General features: G+C 36.1%; 1 protein-coding gene across 1 annotated transcript in view; it reads right to left on the bottom strand.

The window, feature by feature from the left end:
- Nucleotides 1-577: 577 nt before the first annotated feature.
- Nucleotides 578-26,522, bottom strand: part of SEMA3C (semaphorin 3C) — a 120,656-nt gene continuing 94,711 nt past the window's right edge. Inside the window, exons 12-18 of the mRNA XM_015878047.3 lie at nt 25,334-25,556; nt 15,697-15,785; nt 13,538-13,579; nt 12,152-12,309; nt 9,224-9,291; nt 6,085-6,215; nt 578-4,175 (exon numbers count right to left, since the gene is read on the bottom strand). Coding sequence (XP_015733533.1) covers nt 3,762-4,175; nt 6,085-6,215; nt 9,224-9,291; nt 12,152-12,309; nt 13,538-13,579; nt 15,697-15,785; nt 25,334-25,556 — 1,125 coding nt within the window. The 3' untranslated portion in view covers nt 578-3,761. The remainder of the gene's footprint in view (nt 4,176-6,084; nt 6,216-9,223; nt 9,292-12,151; nt 12,310-13,537; nt 13,580-15,696; nt 15,786-25,333; nt 25,557-26,522) is intronic.

Below are 26,522 nucleotides of genomic sequence, written 5' to 3'. Positions count from 1 at the left end.
TGCCGTGGGGAGTTGCTTGGCAAATGTCTTCAGTGAAAGAAAAAGCTGAACAGCACAAATTTTCATTTGCTGGATTTCACAGAATGGGTGATTATGTTTGTTTTCCTTCATTTCAAAGTGAAATAAAATTAGAAAGCATTTATATTCTGCTCTCCTTATTTATTGTCAGATGTTCCTGGAACAGTTTATTTTGTTACTAGAATTTTTTATTTTTTATTTTTGTATACAAATATGGAAAAGATATATATGAATAAATACATATTTCATATAGGTATATGCAACAAGAAAATGTTGACCAGTTTACATGCAAGGTCTTCAGCACAGATCTTTTCTGTAAGAATTCAACCCGGAATCCTCATCTATCCCTGGAAATCTTTGTGGATGAGTGTTCATACTGAAGAGGGGCTCAGTACTGATCAGCTTCAATACCTGATGGTGCAAGCACTTCCTTGTACTTGCCTAAGAAACCCTTTGGGATTGCTCTTCAGATAAAGAGATAAAACTCCTTATTTTTAACAAACAACAGTAAAGAAGTATATTTAAAAAACAACAAAAAAAGAAAAACAGAACAGAAAAAAATGTTGCAACACACTTTATTTTGTCAGGCAAATAGTATTTTAGATATTCAATTAAATAATACTATTTTAAACTACATTTTGTTCTTTCTTACACACCATATAATGCATATTCACTGTAATGACAGTTTCATCGTGCTAGAAACTTATACACATACCTACACTTTTAAAAACAGGATTTTCTTAATAAAACACGCATATCTACAGTAACAACAGTTGCAAAGAACACATCGTTAGGTCAAGATTTCAGCGAACTTTACAAACTACACAAAATAAAAATAGCCTGAAAATATCAGTACACTGTGAAGTTCTTAGCAGAGAACATATCTTTACATTTGGTGAAGTTATGCCTAGAAGTCTTTTTGCTTTTGTATTTTTTAAGAAATAAAATTATATACATTATTTAGTAATCCTCAAAATAGGAAGTATTAAATAGCACAAACAATATTACAGTCCTAACTTTTGGTGTCGCCTACAGTAGAGGGGCTACTTGAAACAAAGGATAATTGCAGTTCATGTATTCTGTACATTTAGGGCCAAACACTCAGATGGCAGAATGCACAGTAGCTAAATGAACAGCAAGAAAGTTCCATCAGTTTATACCAGCTGCGCATCTGGCTCCTGACTACTCTACACACAGGGGAAGGCTGCTAAAGCGTGGAAGCTTGGACCGCTTATGCACTGACAAGCTTATTATATATATGCTGAAGTTTTCATGCAGCAGGAAAAATGTTAGTTTAAGTATAATCCCTTAAACAGTCATACCATAATAATGGTATATGAAGCAGCTTTAAAAATATTATTTTATAATCACACAAAACTGTGAGCTATGCTGATTGTTTTAACGGAATCCCTTATTGCCAATATTCTATTAGAAAACAGTGTAACTATAATTTTTGAGGCCTAATGGAGGCCTGTTAAAACATCACTGTACCTAACCGCTTAAAGGCTAAATTGTAGCCTTAAATACTTATTAATCACTGTGTTCCATGAGGAAGCAATTATGATCCTCACAATAGATGCTAAGATCACACTAACTCTGCAGTGAATAGGAGATAGGAAGAGCATGGCAGCACAGAGAGCATATGCACTAATGTAATTCCAGGAGGTAGTTTCATTTTGTGGCACTCAGTTTTTGGTTTGTAAGTTATACACTCCAGAAGTCAGTTGTCCTCAGGGAAAAAAAACAAAAAACAAAAAAACCAAAAAACAGCAAACAAATAAAAACCAGTTTGCTCCACTGAAAGTCAGCTGGGAAAACAAAATCTTCTTACCTCTTACCCATCTCCTTTTATTTTTTATTTATTTTTTATTTTTTAATTATTATTTTTTTATTATTTTTCTTTTAATTCTCTAGCTCTTGGGGCCAGATTCAAGCTTGCAGAAGTCAAAGAGACATTGTACTCACTGGTTTCCATAAGAAGAACCCCAGATACCAGTGTCTGCATGCTACAGAAACGTGCATTTAGGCCTTGATAAAGAAAAGCACTCAGCTACACAGTAGTATATGAACAGGCAGGCATTGCCATCCCCTTTGAAATAAGCATTAAGCACATAAACCAAAGTCCAAGAGCTCCCATCAGCATCAAAGGGTCTTAAGGGAGAGTGTTTAAGAGGCTTAACAAATCAGGATCCATTTCCCAGCTATCCTGTCCCAGGTGTCAATTATATGACATAAAGAACTATGGTATCATCTCAGTAACAGAGTTAACTCCATTAAAATAAAACATATTTTGTCTAAGTTACTTCCACATTTTAAATTCCTGGTGTCTGTTTCCTCTGAAGAGATTCAGTGGATTCTGAAACACTCTTAGAAAGTAAAATAAAGAACACCTGTTCCTATTTTTTGGTATCGGCATTGCTCAAAAAAAAAAAAAAAAAAAAAAAAAGATTGTTTTTACCAGGATAGCTTGATGCACATGCAATCAATTAGCAATATGATGAACTTCATTAGGCCTGACAGCTTCTTCTTGAACAAAAAACAAAAATATTTCTGTTTAAATGTATCTCTCAAAATGTTGTTACACTTTCTCTTTTTTTGACCCTAATCAGTTTTTTAAATATTGTTTTTCTCTGTTTCTTATCATTTTTCATTTCTTTTTTTTTTTTTTTTTTTTTTTAATATATATATTCTTTACAGCAGAAAAACAGAACAGAGGAGGAAATTGTGAAAACATTTAAAAAATCTAGATAACATTTTCTGTGTTGAGAAGCTGAAAACATAAGTTTTAAAATTGTCAAAGTTGTTCATAATTTGTTTCTATATTGCAGGCTAACCTCAATTTAACTATGGAATAGATTAAATAATTTTTTAGAATTGACACCCTGCACATTCTGTCTTTTGAATATCAAACCAAAGGAGTGTAATTCTTTGAAAACAGCTTAAATACCCAAGTCACTTAGGTGCTTTTCAAAATTGTACATATAATGAACATTCTCATGTTAGCACTGTACCACTCATAAAGCTATGTAGTGTTATAGAACATCGTATATTAATAAAAAATCAATATGAGCAGAGATATTTTAAGTTACATTCCAGAACTCATTAATTTATTACAACTCATACTATGCACAATAATCAGTGTTTCCTCTGACAATGTATAAAAACATAATTTTTTCTTCTACTCATTCCTTCATTTGACCTCTGAATGAATGACACATTTCTACGACACTTTATCTGCACTTTATCTGCACGTACTTACATGATTTGAACAATGAGTGAAAGCTGTAAACCCAGTATCAATTAGTAAACAAGTAGAAACTCGTGTTCACAAATGCAGTGCAAAGAAATTTTAGTACCGTCCTTTTTGGGGTGTGCATCTTAATCCAGATTCTTCCATCACCAGTCTGGCACAGATCCAGAGTTGCAAGATACTGCACTGAGTTTCTAAAAATTTCTGTTGAACTGTAATTAAATATTGAGATACTAAATATGAATCTGGTTTAAGAAGAACACTCATTTTTGTTTCCATGACATAGCCTAACCTAGTGCCAGTAAGCATCTAGGACTGAAAATGCTCCACATCTTTTCTTGAGTTGAGTTACACTGCATTTTATTTGGAGGAGGATCTTTTCTGAGGCTTGTTGCAATTTCATCTAATTTTTCACTGTATTTGCACAACTTTGTTCTCAACAGACAAATATAAGCCCTCTACAGTAAGGACAAACATATCTCCTGCTGCGAAATTAAGAACCAGGTAACTGATTTCTTCTATTTCTACTTTTCCTGCTATTGATAAGGGCCTTTAATTTGCTGTAGTCCCCTCTCATCTTCTGGGGTTCTTCCCTCCGCTGGCCTTGATGTCTACTGTCTTTGCAGTATTGGTTGATCATCTGCATTTCAGAGTGACTGAAAGTTCCCACAAAGTCCTTAGGGTGGAATTGCAGGGCTCGCACCGAGCTGGCCCAGGTCCACGGGGACCACTTGTCAGTCATGTAGGCCACCATCTCTGTATCCAGCACTTTGAAATTGATCTTTGCTAAGGTCTGCTTGAAATTGTTCTCTGTTGCGATGCAGTGATAAAGCCCCCGATCACTGTCTTGGACAGAGCGAATGAGAAGTCCTTGCTCAGTAGCTATGATCCTCTCATTCAGCTTAACCTAAAGGCAGAAAAGACAGAAGGGACTTTTTCAAGAATGTTACAAAACAATAAAGTATTGCAACTCATCCTTAACTATTACTTTAAATGTCTCTATCTTTTTTTAATAAACATTTTAAAGGTGTTATGTTTTGCTTCATCATGAATCACAGTGGCCACTATGCCTGCTATTGTTAGGAAAGAGGCTAGCTCCTAACATGAGTGTCTCTAGAGAAAATGATTTCAATATTTTTATTCATTACATTAGATTTGATTGGGATGGAGATAAAGATGTAAATCTTTATAAAAGAAAAGTCTCTGAAATGTTCAAGAAGAGAAGCTGAAAAAACAAACTTTTATTTGCTGGGGTTACTAGTCTGTGAATGCCTTTTCCAGCATCAAAGGTTGCTATTGAGATGGAAGAAAGGTGCAAGATTAAGCCAAGGCTTGATCTGTCATTGAATAGAATATGGTTTCTGGTGAAAACTAGGACTGCTAGTGAGTTTCTGGAGCTAACTTCTGAAGAACTCTATCTGAGCTGTGGAGTCTAAAGACTGGTACAGAAGTTTTCTTCATATAGCATCAGCTATGTTACCTCATTGGAAACATAAGGAAATTTTTCTACTCCTTCATATCCTTTCTGGCTTCAGACTTTGGACAGTCCCAAGAGATGGTCACATCATCTGAAGAAAGCAAGTTACCACAGCTTGTTTTGTCATCATCTGATCATAAACGACTATATATGTCCCTTGGCATATTAGCTATGGAATAAAAATTGCTAAATTCCCTATTATCAAAGAATAACAGTGCTGCTATTTGTATGAAATATTTTTCTATTTTGACACTGAACTTCTCATTATACCTGATACTTTTGGGAACTCATTTATTTATTGTGCTATTCTGTTATTGTAAAAAACCTGAGAGATTAAGTTCAGTTTAAAATGTAATCAATCTTTTGATTACCTTAGTGTGACAGTTTCTATTTAAAACTGCATTGATTCTAGTACTTATATAGAATATAACAAGGAAAAAAAAGAGGAAGATGCTATTCTGAAGCAATGGGTTAAATAATTTCACCTAAATTACCAGGACATGACTTGAGTATCTATCATAAGACTACAGGAGAGAATAGGATGAAAAGACTCCACAAAAGGCTTCTAAGTCCTATCTGATTTTGGAAAATGGCCTGTTATGAGAGTAGTGCTTTTCAGTATTAATAAACTATCAACAGATACTATAACACTTAATTTTTCCTTAAAGAAAATATTCCTTCTTATTCACACAGTAACTGCCTCAGACCTGAGATGGATTTTTCCCCTTTTATATTAGTTAAAAAAGATGTGTTCTTCATAAACAATCTTACTGTATATTATAGTGCTGAGATCTGAGAGCCTTAGAGACTGCAGTAATGGAAAATGTGATTGCAGCATGGTGGGGAAATGCTTTTGTCAATATGTGTTCTTGCTAAAGAAATCTTTCACATTTCTCCCACTTATGCCTTTTATCTTTTCAAAAGCACAGAAAGGCCACTGTAAGAAGACTTATTCCTGAACTCTACACAGCTTACTGCCTTTATGCCTCTTTCCTCAGATCAATAATAAATCCCAAGTGCTGCAAACTTTCATCTGCAATTAGTAAGGTGAGAAAGAAAAATTCATTATCTTCTTCCTTGACTTTATTATTATTTAATAGCTGTTTTGTTCTGTTCAGAGCTGGTGGAGCTGAGGAGTGAAATGCCTTTCTGCTACACTGAAGACTACCTTAATTTATACAAATAAAGGGCTGTCTGATGTCCTGCACCCACACAAATTCTTCAGATTCTGTGTCTAATGAAAACACAAATGCCATCTTGCCTTGTTCTGAGATGGGCTGACTGGGGCTGACTGAGAAGGGCTGACAGCCCTTCCAGAGCTGTTGATGACATTACTCACCTCTTTCCTCCTGTCATTATCTTTCTGTAGCAGCCATTTAATAGAAGCCTGAGGAGATTTAGGTGTACATTCAAGAAAGGTGGTGTTGTTTTTTACTCCATATTGGACTGTTTCTGCTGCATTTCTGTATGCTACAAGGTAAAAGAAGACAGGCCAGGTTACTGTAAATGTTGGTGTTGTATAGAAAATAAATAGCCATGTAGCATCATCTGCAATACAGTCAATTGAAGTACATCTAATCCTGATATTAGCAGATAATAGTTATGTCATGGTACAGAATTTTCCAAGAAAGGAAATAAAAATGTAACAAAGAAAAGCCAATTCCAAATACTGGTGTTATCACTTAGATATGATATCTTCTGAGAAAGTGGGATACCTGTGGGCAGGTAGGCAAATGCATGCCCAACACTTCTACTGAGTGGAGTTCTGCCTGGAAATTGCTGCTTCCAGATGGGATAACAGCCTGGGGGTATTCTTTCCTGAAATGATCTCATTCTCTACTATGACAAAACCACCTTGTCAGAACTGTCCAATGTAGAACAAAGCATTTGGTGTATTTCTTCACCCTTCACAGTCTGGAAATTAGGGAAATATTGTTGGTATGATTCAAAAATACATCATGACATAAGGACAGCTCCATCCTGTCATGCAGTATCACAGGGAAGCAAGAGAGGGCAGACTTGACTCTTAAGCATTCTCCTCTCAAAAAGCAAGAAAAAGGGTCTAGCTCTAAATCTGAAACTCAGTGAATACTTAGGCAATCAACAGAGACTACGAAAAATACAAAGCACTCCAGCAGCACATGGGCAAGTGCTAAATGTATGTCATCATTTAGACTTGCTGTGGCCCTTTATACTCTTGATAGATGGCAGTTACTGAAAGGAACTTTTAGATGTTCATTATTTTCCACAAATTAAAATATTTGTCCTGAAAAAAGTACACTTCAGATTAAAAGCTTACTACATATATAAAATTAAAATATTTATTTTCACAAGCAAGTAGTAATCGTATTGTATTTTTGCACAGTCCTAAAACTGGTCTTCCTACGAATGTATTTTATCTTCCATTCTTCTCAACTTCTTCACATATGAAATGGGGATCTATGCTACTTTACTTAAGGAGACTTTCCCTGGTTTTAGTCCTTGAAAGTTCTCAGCACAGTTGTGAGGTTGTGCCAAAATCAACTGCACCAGAATAATGTAGACATATTTTGCATTCAAAGACCATAAACTAACTGAGCTTGGCTGTCCTATCTGTAGCTGTGAAATATGGGAGGAATCAGAGCTGTAGCAATATCTAACTTTTCCACTAGTCCATCCTACTACCACTTACAAATTCTGAGAACGGTGACAAAATAAAAATGCATTTCTCTGATGGCCATAAACACTAACACAAGGATAAAAAATACTGAAGTACTTAACATTTTAAAAACAATATTACAAATCTTTTAGTTCTTAATGATCTATTAAAAATAGCAATATGCCAAAAATATTGTTTTTTGTCTAAGGCATGCAACCTGTCGTGCTTGAAATCTGAGTTTCAAGACTATCTCTTCTTATAAACTTGGAAGATTTCTTGTTGTCATCCAACTCTGCTCTTCTGTCCTTGAAGCAGACTTCAATTTTCCTCCCAGCACAGGAGTTTTGTGACAAATAACAAATTATATTTTGAAAGAGTCAAGTTGCTGTTTCTTTTTCTTTTTTATTCCCCCAGGGAAGCCAGTGTCATCTACCTACACTGCTGTCACCAAAACATCCTTTAAGATTACTAAAACATCCAAATCTATAAATATTTCAAAACTCAGAAAAATGTCTTGAAAACAAGATTCCTGTGTCACAAGAATGTCAAGGTTTAAATGTTTGTTTTTTCTCAACCCACAAAGCAGACAGGTGACAGTCTCACATTTTCCACATTGAAAGAGGAGACACCAGTCCTTGGGAAAGACAGTGGGTGGGTGATCACTGCACATGACTGCAAGGTAGGACACACAGCTCAAGTTTCTTCATGGTTCAGAGCCTGAGCTTTAATATGAATGTCTCAGAGTTCAGGTGCATAATCTGTAACGGTGGGGTGAAGTTGATCACAAGTTTGTGATTAACTTGTTCAAGCTATCTGGATTCATATAAATGACCTAATACTGAGTCATGGGAAACAATACATTGGCACTGTGGGCTGCCAGCCAGAGAACAGTTAGCCACATTTGGGCTGAGGATGCTATGCCTGACTTACTCCTGGAAGAAAAAAGACCAGAAGAGTGAGCAGGAGACTCTTGTGGGATACAGAAAGAAAAAAACAAAACAAAATTTTATATGAATGAACCTTTGATATATAACTCTTCAAGCATTCTTCTCTCATTCAGTCAAAAATTCAATCAGCAATTTACAGTGAGATTTATTATTTCATCTCCAGATAGCACAGTTGAGAGCACACTTAGAAGACACAGGCTCAGAAACGGGAATGTGATTCTCTAATGTGTGCCTGTGTTTTTTGATGTTGCCACAGCCTCACTTAGGCATGTATGGGCTTAAAAAAGATTAAGCTGCTTTTAAGTGTGTATCTACTTTGCGACTTTGGCCACATCTGACTGTTGACTAGCAATGTGGAGAAGGGGGCAGCTGGGAAGGCAGAGTCTTTTCTCCACTGTCTATCTGCACTGTGCCAGCCTGGCTAAACAGTCGCACAACTAGAAATAAGGGAATTTATAAATAGGTTTGAATAAATTAATTTTTCTTTGTTGAAGGAGAAAGGAATAGTGACAACGGAAAGGAACCTGCTGAAAGATGTGCTCCAAAAACCAATCTAACCTCAAATTCTATTCTACTTTAAATGTTCAGGGTTAAACCTTAATCACATAAAGAGAAATTGATAAAGACTTAAAGGACTTATAAAAGCACTCAAATTCACTATACCTGTTTCTAGTCAATACTATCAGCTTCTTATTTCATGTATGTTGAGCTCTACATTTCATGGGTTATCATCTTACTACATTTATGCAGGAGTCATATAATTGCAAGGAAAGACTCAGACTTGGAAAATAATTATGCTTTACCAGTAAACCACACAGATGTGAGCTGCAGTGAATCATATGAGGAAAGCCATGCACTCTTTATATAGCATAAAGATCTATAAATTACAGTACCTTTCAGGTTGAAACCTCGGCACTGAGTCAGAGGGTTTCCATGTCTCACGTCTTGCCTACGACTCCTCCTAAAATATTTTAAAACACAAATTGTTATTCCAAAACAACTATATGTCAAGTAAACTTTTTTTTTTTTTTTTTTTTTTTTTTTTTTTTTTAACCTGATCAGTTATCAGGTTTAGTTCATGACCTACTTTGAGGTTGCTTTTCTGCTGCCAGGCATGTTAGAGAGAAGATACTGTTTAAGTGAATAACTAGCTTGCTGAGTTTTTTAAGACAATTGTTCTTTGGTAGGCAAAGTAGTTTTGCAATGAAGGCATAGCGCTGGAAGGGCTAGATGTGATGCATAAAGCAGACATAGATTCAGATGGTCTTCAAATGAGCAAGTGTCTTAGAATGAGGAATAGAAGAGTGACAGAGCTCATATCTAATGCACCAACAGAAAATCATGGTGCAGGACATGTTCTCTACTCGATTTTGGGAGGCCGCAGATTTTTGGTGCCTGTAGCCATTGTGATAGAAGAGGGGTAGAAGTATTCAGAATGGTTACAAGCTCAGATTCAATTCTGTCTTTACTTGTGTGCATATAACTTTCTTTCCTTCCAGAAGATACTCAAACTCACCATGTCTTAAAATAATTCAAAATTAGACTTTATTATACTATTTGGATGACAGATTCAAAACCATGATTCTGTAAGTTGTTTAGGAGTTTACTGAGACTGGGAGTACTGGCATTTTAGCTCTCTGTGGATAGGATGTCACTGCTAACAGAATTCAGTGCATGAAGATCTGGAACCTGAATTTTTATTCTCAGTATATATTATTTTTTAAAAGTTCAATATTCCATATATTAGTTCAGTATTTATCAAGTTCAGTGAAAAAAATATATTGCCTGTTGCAAAGGAATGGGATAATATAATTACAGTACTTTAAACTATGCACTAATGACTTATGACTATGAAACCAAATGGCACCGGAGCTGCAGCATTGTTAAGTGAAGGGTGATGCTTCTTTGGTCATTCTATACCAGGTACTAGATCCTTCACTGGATAGTTTTAAAAGGCAACATTTGAAAGTTGATCTTTCAAAGGAGTAATTTCTGACATTCCAAGTATATTTTTGATGGTAAACATTAAAAACATGTGATAATGCCTTAGGATCTTAACCTGTGTGAACTGTATGTGTAAGTCAGAAGAGACAGTGAAGAATTTCTCAGTGAATTTCAGGATGCCTTTTGCTACCATGAGTTGTTCCACTCCATCAGCAATGGCATGCTTGTTACATTAAGCAGTTCTGAGAATCTAAACTTTAACTCTGATACTCATCAAAAGAAGTCTGAGAAGGTGGCTTTAGAAAATGAAGATACTCCCAGGTTAATCAATTTAGGTGAGGAACAGAGACAAGGTGTCAGAAGACTCAAATGAACAAATGTGTCCAACAGAACTATATTACTGTCTAAACTATGGGGTTTGGCTTTAACTACCAATGTTCTCTTCTTTATAATCTTTCCTGTTATTTAACAGGACCACTCACTTCCTTCACACATGAAAAACAGATTATTTCTTCCTTACAGTTCTAGGTGTTTATTTTAACTTTATATAAAAAGCAAATTGCACATAAAATGTCAACAAGAAAGAAAGCCCCAGTGGAAATAACCCTGAGTGTATACATGGAGATGAAAAGGAATCCACTGGAAACTGTACACTGTATACCTCACTGCTCATTATCTTTCAGTCAGTGTAGGAGTTAGATGGCCTGAGACTTGGGGATTTTCTTTTTCGTTCCTCTCCTCTGTCTACTGACCTTTGCTCCATGGAAGAAAACAATCAATTTGCAGACTGTTTGAATATAATAAGTGAAAGCAGTAAAAGGCTCAGGTATTGTACTACATCTTTAACAGCTATAGCCACGTTGGGCTTTATCTTTTTATCTGAAATTAGAAATTTTTCAAGACGACATGAATTGAGAATATTTATTCAAATCATCTTTAATCCCTAGGAGTAACACTGTCATCAACTAGCTGGGTCACTGGAGCAGGCCAGGTTCAGGGGATGAGCACAGTGGCGTCCACAGGGTAAAGCTCTGGCACGTAACTGAAAGGTTTGTCTCCTCTGCAGTAACATTTCACTGTACACTCTGTAGCTTTGTTTGTATATGAAGTGGAATCTTAGCAATACAAGAGCTCACTACAGCCCCATGCTATTAAACATTTCCCTGGGGAGGCAGAAAGAGGCTCTGTTTTGCATAAGAATTATGAGATGGACTACTAGCTCTGTTGTAAATTAAAGAGAAATTGCTCTTCTTGCCTGCATTAATAAATCTTGTGTCAAAAACTGCAAATCTGCAAGCAGTACACGGAAGTCACATTTGCCTGAAATTTCCATAAAAATAATTCTTCTCATTTAGAAGCAAAAGAGGAACAAAAAAAAAAAAAAAAAAAGAAAAAAAAAGAAAGAAAGAAAGAAAGAAAGAAAGAAAGAAAGAAAAAGAAAAAGGAAAAAAAATACTTTATTCATCAAACAACATCAGTGATATCTGACTGTATTTAGAGCTATCTTAATTTTATCTATAGTGAGCAACTGAATTTTAACAAAGGGAATAAATGTTTCACCGATTTTTTTTTATTTTGTGTGTGTGTGTGTGTGTGTGAGACATCAGATTAATATTTCTGATTATAAATAAGGTGGTGTTTTTTTGTTTGTTTGTTTGTTTGTTTTTTGTTTTGGTTCCCTATCTGTTGCTTTAAATATGAAAAGGCAAGCCTTCTAGCATACAGTCCAAGGTGATGAACAATACTGAGTACCTATTTGTATGTGCTCCTGAAAGGAATGACATTCCACTTCTGTATTGCATTACAAGGCTCCTAGCTACATAGCAGGACAAATGCTTTAGTCCTACATTCCTGGCAGACTTCACAGGGCTACTCACCTTTTCCCTGTGGGATAGAACCTGGAGCAGGAGTTGCCATCCCAGGCACAGTACGGGTCCCGAGCGAGGCAGCAGTCAGCACAGGCAGTCCCATAGATGTGGCAGCGGTGGAGGGGGACCTGTGTGACCCCTTCCTCTGAGCTCACATACAGCTGTTGCTGTAGAAGGAAATGGAAAAAAAATATTTTAAATGTGGAAAAGCTTCAAGCAAGACTTAACTCAAGACCAAGAGAGGAGCCACTAATATACATAAAACCAAGAAAAACAGACATCTCTCAAGTGAACAGGCCTATAATGTTTCCACCTTCCTGCTAGAAAGCACTCAGAACTATTTAGAATGTGAATGTTTTTTGGACATTGAGTGTCACTGTTCCATGCTGAGACAGGCAGGATGACTTAATATTGCTCAGATTTGAGAACTTGGTCTTATTCACAGAGGACTTTTGGCTCATGCCTTTGAACTACATATCTTCTCTGCATATAGTCACATCAATAAATATTATGCAGAGTTCCTACTTGGATTCTCCAATGCATAGATTTCCAAGACATAAATCCTAGAGATTATGCTGGGGCTTAGAGCCAGGTTTTGATACCTGGAAAAATAAGCCAATAGAACTTTTATAATAAATGATAACTTTTACGAGAGAGGTTAAAGGTGAATCATTAGAATCTGGGCCAAAGTATCACTTTAACACAGAAACTATTAATCAATTATTCTTAAATATAAACTATTATTTAATACAAAATCTAGACACTTCCCTGTTCTTTTGGTCTTAAATCTAATAAATTACACTGAATTTAATCCAGTGAAGAATGAGGAGTATTTTTCATTGTTTTGTGAAATACTGAGCAAAACATTGCTTTGAAAATCATGGAATGACTATTTTTAGTTTGGGTGTTTGACATTTCATTCAATATCCTCACATTTATTTTCACCATTCCTATTTCCAGCATTGCTACTAATGATCAGACCTGTACAATTTCTCCATAGATCCAACATTATATTGTTTTGTATTCACCATGCATCCAAAGGAAAACTTTCTATTTAGGACAACTAAAATATGGAGTACAAATTTCATGTTTTAAAACTTTTTTTTTTTTTTAAATTATTTTTAAAAGATACTTTATGTGATTTAGAAATAACAAATAATAATAAATAAATAAATAAATGATAAATAAATAATAAATAATTAATATAAATTAATTGGCTCATGGGCTCATGGGCAGATGAAAAGCTCATGTCAGATCCTGTCATGTTTCTCCATGTTAATTACAGAAAATGTTTTGTCTATACTTACTGTGATGCATTACAATTGATCTGTTAAAATTTTAGGTTGATTTGTTTCTCTATTAATAACATTAAGCAAGCACTCCTCTTCCCCTTACCTTTTTAGATGAAATCTTCATTGTTGTTATAGGAGAATTACTCTGAAAGACAACAATTCAAACCGCTTTTACTAAGACTCTCATTAACACACTCACAAAATCAATATTTAATGTTCAATAAAAACTAAGTCATATCTAACAGAACTTTTAACTTTCCACATCTTGGAAAAGCATAATCCCTTACTACTCTTGCTATTTTCACAACTAAACCAATTTCATGCATACAATGAATGTCTCAGTAAATGCACTGGATGAGCTCAACGGCATTATTATTCAGTATATGCATTGATTTTTGTATGGTATTAATTAATCCGCATTTGTGTTAGTTCAGCAATACAGCAGCAATTTGTTTTGAAGCCAGTATTCTCACTTTGCAATAAGAAACTTCTGTTCTTCAAAACTGATGATACGGAAAAATCATGCAATAGCTCATGTGTATTTACTACATGACTCTCCTAAGAATATGTCATATTTCTCCTACACATTATCTACAGTGCATACAGTTTGGATAACATCCAACACATGCTTTCAGATTATAGATGATAAGAATATTAAAAATGGCATGTGTGTTACTGAATGTTTTGTTCCCAGAGACAGTACAGTATACTACTGTGTGTCATCACCGAAGTCTGTTATTATCTGTGTCCAAACCAAATCTTAGAGAGCTGGAAAAGGGATTATCACATTCATTGCCTTAAGCAAGTGAAGTAGTTCATTTTTCTCATCCAAACAAATGATTAGAATGATGGTAATAAAAATGCTTAGCATTTTTTCAAGATTTAGCACTAGCTCAGTCACAAAGGAAGACCCCACTGGTGGGTCAGGATTATGCAGTGGTCTATGGGCAAAGTGGGAAGGCCAGAACTAGAAAATTTGGCTGTGAATAATGAGAATTGGCAAAGGTATGAAGGAGGGTAGAGCTGCTCTGCAGTATTTTATGACTGAACTGTCTAGAAATTCAAATTCCAATACAACTCAGGATCTCATGCCACATCTTGCTTACATTCTGGAATCTTTGCTTCGCTTACTTTCCATATTTACTAGCATAGAGCCAGTGATCTCATTCCCCTCACTTGGAAAGACTCATTAGAACACTGCCACGCTGCCCACAAAGACTGCAACTGCTGTAGTTATGGTATTGTGATTTTGAAGGTTCAAGATAAAAAGGTCTGTGCACAGATGCCTAGAAATGAGGCTTAGAATCAAGATTCCTCCTATCCCACCTGTCTACTTTCTGTAAATGGAGTAAGTAATAACTGGGCAAATGGCACTCTAAGTAGTGTTACTTACATATATCTTTTTCAAAGGGAGGTTTTCAACAAAAGCCTGGGGAGCTAATTATGCTTTATTGAAGGTTGACACAGAAAGTATTCCTTTTCTTAGTGAAAGAGCTATTATTGCATGTCTAGATAAAAAGCTTACATTTTTGTTATTGTATACTCTCAGTGAAATAGAAGAAACACCCATGACAAAACCCTTAGCTAAGTGTATAGATGAATAACACCATTTGCCCTGAGGCTACTTATTTTAAAGAACACCCCATTCAAAAATTTGAAGGGGAATCTTCACCATGAGGATGAATGTTTTCTTTAGGATATTACAAACCACTACGTGCCAGAGTGACTGACAGAGGCTATTCTTTTATTTTTTTCCCCAATATACGTGTGTTTCTTTTTGGTTCATGTTGTGTTAATCTTGTCAAGTTTTTGACTCCAGACTCTTTGAAGATCTGTAGCTGAGCAAAAACACTAGATTGCTTCAGTTTTGCAGCCCAGAATTAGGAAGGTTATCAGTTAATTAAAGAAGTATCTTAGATTTCATCTGTAAATAGGGATAGTTTCAATACATCATACCAATGACAAAAGTTGCATTCCAGAAGCCACTATAACATAACCTCATAAGAACATTATCAAAATCCTCCTATATAGTATGACAACATAAAAAATAAGGAACTTATAAACAGGTTAAAAAGGCATTTAAGTTTACCCACATTCCTCATTCAGACATTTTATTTTGCTCTTTGGGTGGGCATCAAGTTGACAGGAGGCACATTCACTTGATCTTTTATCAAGTCACAGTTTCCCTTGCCAAAGTCTTTTAGAACAAAGTGTTTGTGTGAACATACACATTGGAAGAGTAAATGTAGGAGCAAGCCAAACCTGAAAAACCTCCAGCTCTTCTAAAATGAGTTCTCCACTTGCAGAGAAGTTGGTGGGTAAGACAACAACTTTTTGTACAGTTCCTTGATCTGAAAAAGATGAGAAAAAATCAGACCATGTGACAGAGCGAGAGAGAGAGAGAAAAAAAAAAAAAAAGATGAAAAATTATCAACTATGAAAATAAACCACCAAAGCCAGCACTACGACACAGATAGAGATATGAAAAAATATTTATTTAGGGTGAGAAAGCACCGTGAGATAACCCCCTCACAAGGCACAAACTATGGATAATGACTATAACTATACATGACTATAAACTATACATGACTATAAACAATATTATTCCTATACATGAACTTCAAGAACTCATGGTAAGATTGGAGTAAGTACAGTCACTGCTATCATTCTACCTGAAAAGATCAATCAAAATCAGTGATGATGTTACAGTAAAAACAGAGCAGTAAGCGAAGGAGAGCTACTGTATAATTGAAGTGTATTCATACTCAGTAATAATATGAAGTGACAACTGATGATAGGAAGGGTAAATATTACAAAGAATAACTTCACCTACTTCTAATAATAATGAGCTGAAATATTTTTTTTTTTCCAGTAAAGTTAAGTAATACTTAAGCCCTTTTCATATTAGTAGGAGTTTTTATTTTGATCCATGTGCAAAAAGAAAATTTAAAAAAGGCAAGGAGAAGACACTGTAATGACTCAGTTATAGCTGCCATGTCAGAGTACAGTTTCAGGCCCCTCAGGTTGAAGAAATAAGTAACAAGGAAAAATTATTTGCCAATGGTGGAGTTTTTGTGGGTTGATACCATAAAAGTAAGAAAATTAGTGATTTAGTGTCCTTATGTGGAAAGAACATGCAAAATGGAGTGTTCATTCTGTGGAGGTTCATAAAGGCTGAGACATCCACTGAAGTATTTCAGATGTGACAGAAAACAAAGACTGTGGAAAATTAGAAGGATGGGTATAGGGACTTTTACTGGAGAGAAGGAGAACACAAAAAATCTCTCCCATCTGAAAGACCTGGAAATTTGTCTGAGTACAGTAAATTTATTTGTTCAGTATTGATTCTGAGGAATAGGAACACATGATACAGATTCTGTTTGGCCTTCAAAAGTTTTATGAGCAGTATAGAATTTTGCAGTTAGTAAAACATGAGTACAGCACAATATAGGTAAGTATCTACATGTACTTTTATGAATTTGTGACTGAGAAAAGGAAATCTCAGTTTCCTGTTTGGCAATTCACAATGTAGACTATGTAAACTGAAAAAACTGCAATTTTCCCTTTGCTTTTAAGGGCAGTGACTAAATTCCATAGCTCGGACTGTAGGGCAAGTTGGTTGCAATGAATAATTTACATCTTTTTATTTCCCTGGAGGAATCTAGCAAATAATCAAGCATTTTATTTTAAAAAATAAGGTTTATGGCCAGAATATTGGCATGTAATGACCTGACCTCACATGTCGAACACCGCAATATGTTGCCATTTGAAATAGAAAAAAGAGAAATTGAAAACTGACAAGACTTAAAAATCTGTAGCTATCAATTGTGCATGCTCAGAGCACATTATACATGAATTTTTCATGAAAATCTTCTGTGGAGAACATTTATTCTCATTATACAATGGCACGATAAAGCAGTTCCTTCCAAAGAAATATTACTGAAACTAAATCTCTTGATAGCACATCTGTGGTCTAGACTGGGTGCCAGTATTTGCATATAGGAACCATATAGGAACCTGGGAGAGATTTACAAACTGCCAAGATGCGCCAAAGCTTTAAACTGCTGCAGATGCATCCTTCACTACAGCTAAGGAGAAGCACGTGTGTGTGTGCATGCATGCATATATTTCTGCTAAAGGGAGTAATCCACTCACAAATATACACAGCTTAAGTCCAGTCTACCTCTGTCTTTTTGAATCCCTTTATAAATGTCAAATGTTAAACTATACAATCTAGAACACTGCATCAGAAGTGCAGGAAGGAGTTGCAGCCTTTTGTGATTTTTTTCAGCTGCCTGCAAAGTATCAGCTACCTGTGACCCTGACTTACAGGATATGAAGCATGTTGACAGTGATCCTACTTGCAAAGGAATGTGAAGCTGAGCTTCCAAAGAACAGAAGAACCGGTTTGTTTCAATGATCCATTAGTGCATGTCACACATTTAAAATTCCGAAATTGTCTTTGGTCCTCAAACATTGCTCAAAACTGAAATCAGAACCTGAGGGGAGATTTTATCCAGGGCATTTGGAGAAAATGCTGATAATGCCTGACGCCAAGCCCCTGTGTCTTAATAACCTTTCCTATTTAAAAACTGGGTTCCTATCTAACCTTTTTGTCACAACCTAGCAAAATACACAGAGTTAAGGACTGTTTACCTTACACGTCACTCCCTTTAACTCAATATTTTACCGTTCCCTTTGACTTATTATTGTACCATTAGGAACGGATCCTTGCAGAAAGATACGCTCCATTGTTTTAAAGCAATTAGTAAAGTTGATGCAACATTTAGAATAAATTTTCCCATTAGGGAAAGTAGGCAATAGAAAACTATTCATTAAATAAAACCACTCAGAGCAGGGAATTCCAGCAGCCTGTATATATAAATATAGATACTTCCAATAATGCTTACAGGCTGTAACTCTCCACTCCTTCTGAAAATAGTCTTTCTACTGTTGCTTAGCCTGTTCCTTAATAGATGAAAAGCAAATATTTGTGCTTAGAAAACACTTCTTATTCCTTCCTCAGTAGGACTGAAGTCCCCATTGTAAGCACAGTAGCCACCATCAGTCATTTCTATGTGTTCATGTCAGAACACTTATGGTACATCTGAGCTTTTTCGAAAATCACATTTGCTTATTTTCCTTAACAGCAAGGCAGCAAACTGAATTCCTGGGTCATAAGGAAAGTTGGAAAGGATACAGCACCGTGCACTGCAGGAAATGTATGCAAAATAGCAGTGTCTGAGCTATTTTGAAGTGTAGTTCATAACAGGTAGTCTTTTGTGTTGTGAGCCAGCTACGAGATCATTGAATTAGCCCCATTTTTTCATGTCAAAGCATGAAATTTAAGCTAATTCTGTGAGTATCATAAAAGTGAACAAGATTATTTTCTCCTCTGCTTACTTGCTACTTCCAGAAGTCCCCTTGAAAGCAGTTCTATATTATGATTTCATATAGTTGTAAAAAAAAACTACTGTGTCTCCAGAATATAAACCCATTGCTAGAATGTACCAGGTGAAGTGACATATTTATGCTCGTTGTTGCCCTGACTTTTCACTAGGAACTGCTTGTAACCTTGCTTCATCCCTGGGCTGGGAGTGTAGGGCAGACAGGGGCAGTCTGGAGGAACATCCTTCAAGCTGACAGCAAGATGACAGGACAACTCATAGTGACTGCTTTTCCTGTTTCAAATCTGCTTGTGCAACTGCAGTTTTCGTGCTCCGTGTGGAAGACAATGTCATTGAGAACACATTTTCTTCTGGGAGGACTGATAAGCAGGGAATGGCAAGGGAGGAAAGCACTGATGTCCCGGAGGCTAAAAGATGGAGTAAAGAGTATACAGAGTGGGAAATACATTGAGGAGGAGGACAGCACCCAAGGAAGGAAGAAGGAAAGATAAACAATTATAACATCAAGAATGATAGTAAAACTAAAAGAACAAAAACTCCCTTGAAATGCAAAGTATAATCTGGGGCTTGTATTAATCAACTGAGCTTCATTAATACTAGTGACTCATAACAACACCAATTCCTGGTCTGACTGAACATGGGCAATAGGAAAGACAAAACTCAGTGATCAGTGATGAAAAATATGCAGGTATTTGGATGGAATCTGCATTCCAGAAGCCGAGTCTATAGGTCTGAGTTTAAATCTCATTCTCTAAATTCCTCCAGGCTTTTCTTTCCCCACTCCTAAGTGAACACTACAGTTGTCAGTATGGTGAGCATCAGAGAGACAGGACCCAGCCACCTCTGACCCATACTGCATGCACAAAACCAACAACAAATCAAAAACCTGACTTTTACACATCATAACATAATGACTGCAACAGACATCAACTGCTGTTCTGCCAAGAGCTTCACAGAGAGGCCTCCTGCGTTAGCCCTGGTACATCAGACATCGCGGCAAACCCTTCGTAAACTTTTCTCTATGTTGAACTTGTCAGTCCACTGGCAGATTCATTACTTTTGGACTCTACACTGAGTTGAACCAGCTGCATATAGATAAAATTATTGGGAAAAAAAAGAAAGAAAACTGTTGGCAGAATGCTTGAAATCTCTGCTTGAGACAATGTTCAGTCTCAGCAAAGCACCTGAGATAGTGGAAGGTTAGCAGTGAGGCCTGAGAGACATCACACTCTACTGTAAATCAGGGCTCTAACCACAGCCACATGGCTTTGCCATCTGTTGAATGGGTGCATTTTTCCCCCATCTCACACTGTTGCTGTGAAACTTGGTGAAATCATTTCAAGCTGCATCAAGGAACAAAAAGTCAGGCACAAGCCAAACTTGGGGGCAAAGTTTTCAGATAGATTGAGCTTGGTCCAACTTCTGGAAACACTGTGATCTTGACTGAACATAAAATAGGAGGAAACCAAATGTATGGGAACATCTGCTTTACATATCTTCTTAATAGCCTGTGAAAAAGCTTTGGATGAGTTGGTCACTAAGAGCTGTTGAATGACTCACCCCTGCATAAGCAAAGGGAGGAAAGAAGCCTTGTCTGCAGTGGTTGTGTCACTGTTGTGCAACACCACCTCTCCAGGCTCACAGACAGGAAACTATAGCGTTGCAGTTACAGGAGGTACCCATGCCCTTCTGACCACGTTATTTCTTTCTGTTAGAATCTGTAGTTTATTAGATGATTTTGGCTATTGTGCTACTGGAGGCTACTATTGTCAGCAAAGTTAGGTTTTCCAGAAAGAAGGTCATCATGCAACACCCTGGAAACAAGTATTCTCACAATTAATTCATATCTTTAAGACTATATTACAACCTTATGCTTGGAAAGCACTTACTGTTCCAGACTGAAAACAAGTGTTGCATCAGAAAAGTTATTAAAAACATTGATCAACATCATGCCACATCAGATGCATGTGGCCCACATTAATCATCTGAATAAGCCACACTGAAAACTGAAGTGCCTTTTCATGGTAATTACATAGACTTCTTCACACAAAAACAGATCCCATATTGATGGCAAGGAGATGAAAAAAATAAATCCTATTGGTGCCTATGTCTGCTTAATGTATCCAAGTTTCACCTCGACATTTAAATACTTTTATAACACCATGAGCAATAAAAAAGCCACATGCACAGTCTCTTGGTTTTGCAGTCTGCATGGACATTGACTGAAGGCTTTCACACTGCAAGCAGTAGGTGGCATGCTTAAAAAATAAATATTAATCTCAGGAAAATATTCTCATGCTGTTTTACTGTTGTTCTTAAAACTCAAATGCAAAACAATCTACCAAGAGATAAAATAGGAAAACAGTGTACTCTTGAATTCTTTACATAAACTTGGACTGGCTAAAGGGAAATTCTAGTGTGAATCAAAAGCTAGAAGACAGAATTGTGGGCAACCATAAAAATGAGATACATGAAGCAGAATAACTGAATATGTTACCATTCATCCCATAGGAAAAAAGCATTATCATCACTGCTCTTGTCAAATATGCAAATAAGTGATTATATTATTTCAAATAAATTTATCCCACTCATTTCTGGGAAGACAAGGTACTCAGTACTCTTCTCTTGTAGCACTGCTATTTGGCTTAAAGACTTGATTCTTCTTAGTCTAAGTTGCCTCAAAGGGGGATGAAGTGACCATTCTGGGTGGACTGGAAAGTTTCTTTAAGTGGTTCAGGAGTCTCCAGGTTGAACGGTATACAAAAACAGGTGATTCTTATCATTTGAAAAGCGGGTGGAATGCTGTAAGAATAATAACTGTCTATGGGATTTATTTTCTTAGGTAGGTAAGTGACAGAAAGGAAGAGAAAAGCTACATACTGACTCTTGGCATTGACTAGCCCCTGTAAACTCAAATTTTTTGTCTGAGGGTGCATCAAGAAAACACTACATTTAGTTCACATTAATGTGAAAAAGTGACACAGCTACCTACACCCTCCCAGACCACAGCTACATTGTGAAAACCACTGGGGTTCTTTGAGCTTTCTATTTTTGTTATTCCTCACTTGCATCCAGGAACTGATTTATTACTGAGGCTATAGAGGAGGAAGAGAGGAAAAGCTAAACATTTTGTGTGCTCTGCATCTGGCAAGACATAAAACACTTGAGTTTCAAGCATGAGACAGGTCACTGACAGTGACAGACACGGTTGGCAACATCTCAGTTCAGCAGCAGTAACTCATCATCTGAGCTGAGTGTAATTGTCACCAGGTGCCAAGTCCCATTGACTCTGTCTGTGGGGCACCAGGCTCCCAAAGAAATTATCACATGAAATTCTCCTACACGGTGTGTTTTTTCCATTTGCTGGGATGAACTGACACCAAAGAAAATCCCCTCTGCATTCCTTTTGACAGTTAATATCTCTATTGTATTCTCTTGAGTCCCACAGAAAGCAGTGCATAAAGAAAACAAGTTTATCCTCTCAGAGGCTGAAACTTGATCACTTTTAGTTAAAAGGGCTGAGAAACGCAGTAACTTTCATTGCAGCAGTTTCTTCTGAGGAAGATGTTGGAAAGTATTAGTGTCTCAGGGAGACACTGTGCTCTACTGAGAAATAAAAATGCCCACCCTCACCACTAACTAGAAGGCAGACAGTGATCTTTGTCTCTGGTGTACTGGAGAAATCAAAAACAATGCATGTTAAGTACTGAGAGCTGCAGTGTGCATTTTGTCCAAAGCAGAAACTGTGCTGGTACTTGGTAGAGAACAAACAAAACATAAGTACCAGCTAAAATATGTTAATGCTTTAAATGCATCACAGACACCACTAAGAATGGCTTGTAGCTCACTATAAAATGAAATGGCTTGCATTTATATCATGTAGAATCACTGCAATGTTACATGTCTTGATTATGTATTTTCATGCACTTTCATTATTTTTCATGCATTTTCAGTATTAACTAACACTGCTACATGAAGAATCCTGCATCAGTTGGAAAAGTCTGTGTCTCATGTTCTCTACTTATCTTTAGTAGGACTTTTCCCCAATTGACATTAGATGTTTACAGAACATTTTAAACCAATGGTACCACTATATATATTAAAAAAAAACCAAAACCAAAAACAAAACAACAAACCTAAAACATGTATTTGAAAGATCGGTTCTAGTCTGCCAAGCTATTTCTGTGGCAAGACATTCTGCTTTGGCAAAGAATAAAGCTAACAGATGACAGAGTACTTGAGGAGCTGTGTAAGAATCATTGGGATAATATCTATTAGTGCTTCTGAAATTTCCAAAGTAGTGTACAAATGTTTTTCTTTACCTTTGAAGGAAGGAAGAATTATGACTCAAAAGTGTCTGAAAGTTGAGAACTGCAACTGTGTTATTTAATGAAACTGAAAAAAATGTGGCTATATGTTAGAAGGGGAGAAAACAAGAAGGAAGACCTGACCTAATTAGCGTGAGTTGACCTTGCAAATGGGATCAAAGAATGCTTTAAAAATCATTTAGCAACTGCCTACCAAGAAAACTAGAATTCCTAGATTAAAAATGTATTAAATTTTTACTGTAATTTATTAATTAGAGATTTTTCTATCCTTACAGTGTCTTATGATACATCAAGCCCTCACAGTAGAGAAAATGGTAACTTGGTAGAGGTGTGATACAAGAAGGTCAGCCAAGTATTTTTATTTTCCTGTTTCCTGTCCTTGAACCACAGAACTCTGTGAGCTGGAAGTGACCATTAGAAGTTATCCAGTGCAATACCCTCCTGGAAGCAGATCTAGTTACAGTAAGGAATTCCTGGCCATGTGCAGTTGGGCTTTGAATCCTGTGAATCTCTGAAGATGAAGAACCTCTTTGCACCTCTGTTCCAATATCTGACCCCCCTAGTGGTGAATAATTTTCCTTTCCATCTAATTTCAATGTCTTGTATTCCATCTTGTGTCCATTGCCTCTCAACCTGACAATGAAGATCTTGAGTAGAATCCCATTAAATAAATAAAATAGATGTAGACATCAATGAGATCTCCACTTTGCTTTCTCTGAATAAACCCAGTTCTGTCAGCCTGTCTCACACATCACATGCTACAGTCCATCAAGTGATCTCAATTCATTATGTGTCAATGTTTTCCCTGTACTGCAGAGCCCATGACTGGATATGATACTGGTATCATATCTGGTATGATATGATCTGGTATCCTGATTGGCTGCATATGCTTTTGCTAACTCAGTGCAGTATGTATTTAGCCTCTTTTGCACAAGGGTACCCTGCCAACTTTGATAGCTAGGGAGACTTTTCTAAGAAGACTGAAGAGATTTCCTTATAATTCCATCCACATTGAAGCTTGGCATTCTTGAAAGTGCTTTTACCACCAGCTTCCTAAATCTATTATATCAGGCTAGTTATTCCCAGTCCCATGTGAGTTTGCTGGCAAACTTTTTTTTGTTTTTTTGGTTTTTTTTTTTGTTTGTTTGGGTTTTTTTTGTTTTTTGTTTTTTTTTTTGTTTTGTTTTTTTTTACAAGCAGAAAATAACCAGGACCCCAATAGTAGGCAAACCATAAAAGAAACACAAGCCATCTCTGTAATCATTTTCTGATGTTTAGAGATATATTTGTTCTCCGTGAGTTCTTTTCCTTTGTTCTACTTGAAAACATTTGTAGTAAAAAAGATTAGCCTTTGTGTATAGCAGTACATAATGCCCTGTTAAGCCAGTGGGAGTTTCACATGTGAATGAGTTCTATAGTCTAGCCAGAGCTCCACTCTGCTTGTCTGCTTTAATCAAGAGAGTGTGATTCATATCTGAGTATTTTTGAAAAATCAAATTTGATCAGTATGAGAATCATTCATGTGTTCCCAGCAGACTTCAGAAGCATAATCTCGGATTCAAATTTTATGTAGCTAAAACCAAAATGTAGGTCATATTAAAAATTATTTTAGAATACTTGGATAAATTCTCTGTATCCACAGCTACAAAGAATCCAACCATTCATTTATCTTTATCTGCTAAATATTTCCAATTTTTCCCTTTTTTTTGTGATTTCTGCATTTAATATCCTCTAACATCAGATTGTTTTTTTCTTCTGATGTAGTTTTCTATATATTAAGTAAGGGTGATGGGAGTACACAAAACAATTCATAGTCAGATTTTGGAATTTCTGCATGATACAGAGAGTCAAATTTTAATGTGGAATGGAAACAATGAAAACAAACCGTATTCAAGCCAAGAATTATAATTTAGATCAAATATAAAGTATCCTAGTGTTGATTTATGTCTATGGTAAAATTCATGTTGATACATTATATCTCTTGCACATAGTTAAGATTCAAAGGAAATTTAAAAAAAAAAAAAAAGTGAAACAAACAAACAAACATAATTTATGTAAATCTGTAGACACTTTTGTAAATACTGAATAGTTTAAGTAAACATATATTATAAAAGCAAATTACAAAACAATGGATGAAAAGAGTTACTGCTAATTTTGCCTTACCTGTTCCAAGAAACAAGACGTGGTATCTTCCATCAGCAGCATTCACTCGGTCCACAGCAATCTTTGTATACTTGTAGTCTGTTCCTATCCGGATGATTAATGGCCTCTTATGTATTGGGTAAATGGGATTATACATCAAAGGATGATTTCTAATGAAGGTCACAACATCATCTGGAAACTCTTTGGTTGTCCGCATATTTGGTGTGAAGGCTCCTCCTGGACACTGCACAAAACATTCACAGTAATGCTTAGCAATGCTTACCATCATTCAGAGATTTCCTCTGTAATTCATTTACAAATATTGACTGAGAGCTGGCAAAATAAGTTCCCAAAAGAACACCTCAGACACTGACTGAAAGTAATTGTATTCCAGTAACTGGCATGAAATACTTGAATAGTTATGCTTTTATCCCCCATCGATTCAGATAAAGCAAACAGAAACATAATTTTGCAATATAAAAATCCATTGATGGCTAAGTTCCACAGTTCTGGACCTATTTCCACATTCATTATATTTCCAGACATGCTTTGGAAAAAAACAAATCCAAGTAATTGACAGGGAAGATAAAGCTGTTGTGTTACAGAACTAGTACAAAGATAAAAGGTAAAGTCTGATACCCAAATGTAATTTCTTTAACATCTCTTCAGTCATTATTTTGATTATAAGGCAGTGAAAATATCTGTGATTTATCTTCATTTGAAAAAGCAGCAGTATATGTTTGAAGTAGGATATCTGATATCTTGAGACAGTTGATCATTCACAAGATCTTACCTACACCATCTTTTACAAGAAAACATAGAAATCCATTAGTTTTCTAGATGCTTCTTTAAATTCAGTGAACAGCCACCAAAATAATCAGCCCTAAAGCATTCTGGACTTCAAGATGAAAGTAAAAGCAGACTCAAAAAGTTCAAGTGCCTGCTGAGGGTGAACCTAAAACAAGATTCTATGATTCTGAGGCTTTAGGATCTATGTCAGTGTCTGATAGAATGTGCTGGATGTATCCATGCTCATTTACACAACTACTTCAGCCACTGTCATCTCAGTTTTCACTGCTGCTCCTGATATTTTCTGTCAGATTGCTGGGATATGGATCTCTCCTTGGAATACTGGAACTATTCAGAAACATTTCAACAAATTAATTTCCAGTAGGAAAATTTTTATTTGTTCAGTACAAAACATTTCATG

This window comes from Coturnix japonica, chromosome 1 (genome assembly GCF_054131305.1).
Source record: "Coturnix japonica strain WE chromosome 1, WE-NBRP24, whole genome shotgun sequence".
NCBI lineage: Eukaryota > Metazoa > Chordata > Aves > Galliformes > Phasianidae > Coturnix > Coturnix japonica.
This window is presented reverse-complemented; position numbering and strand designations above follow the sequence as displayed.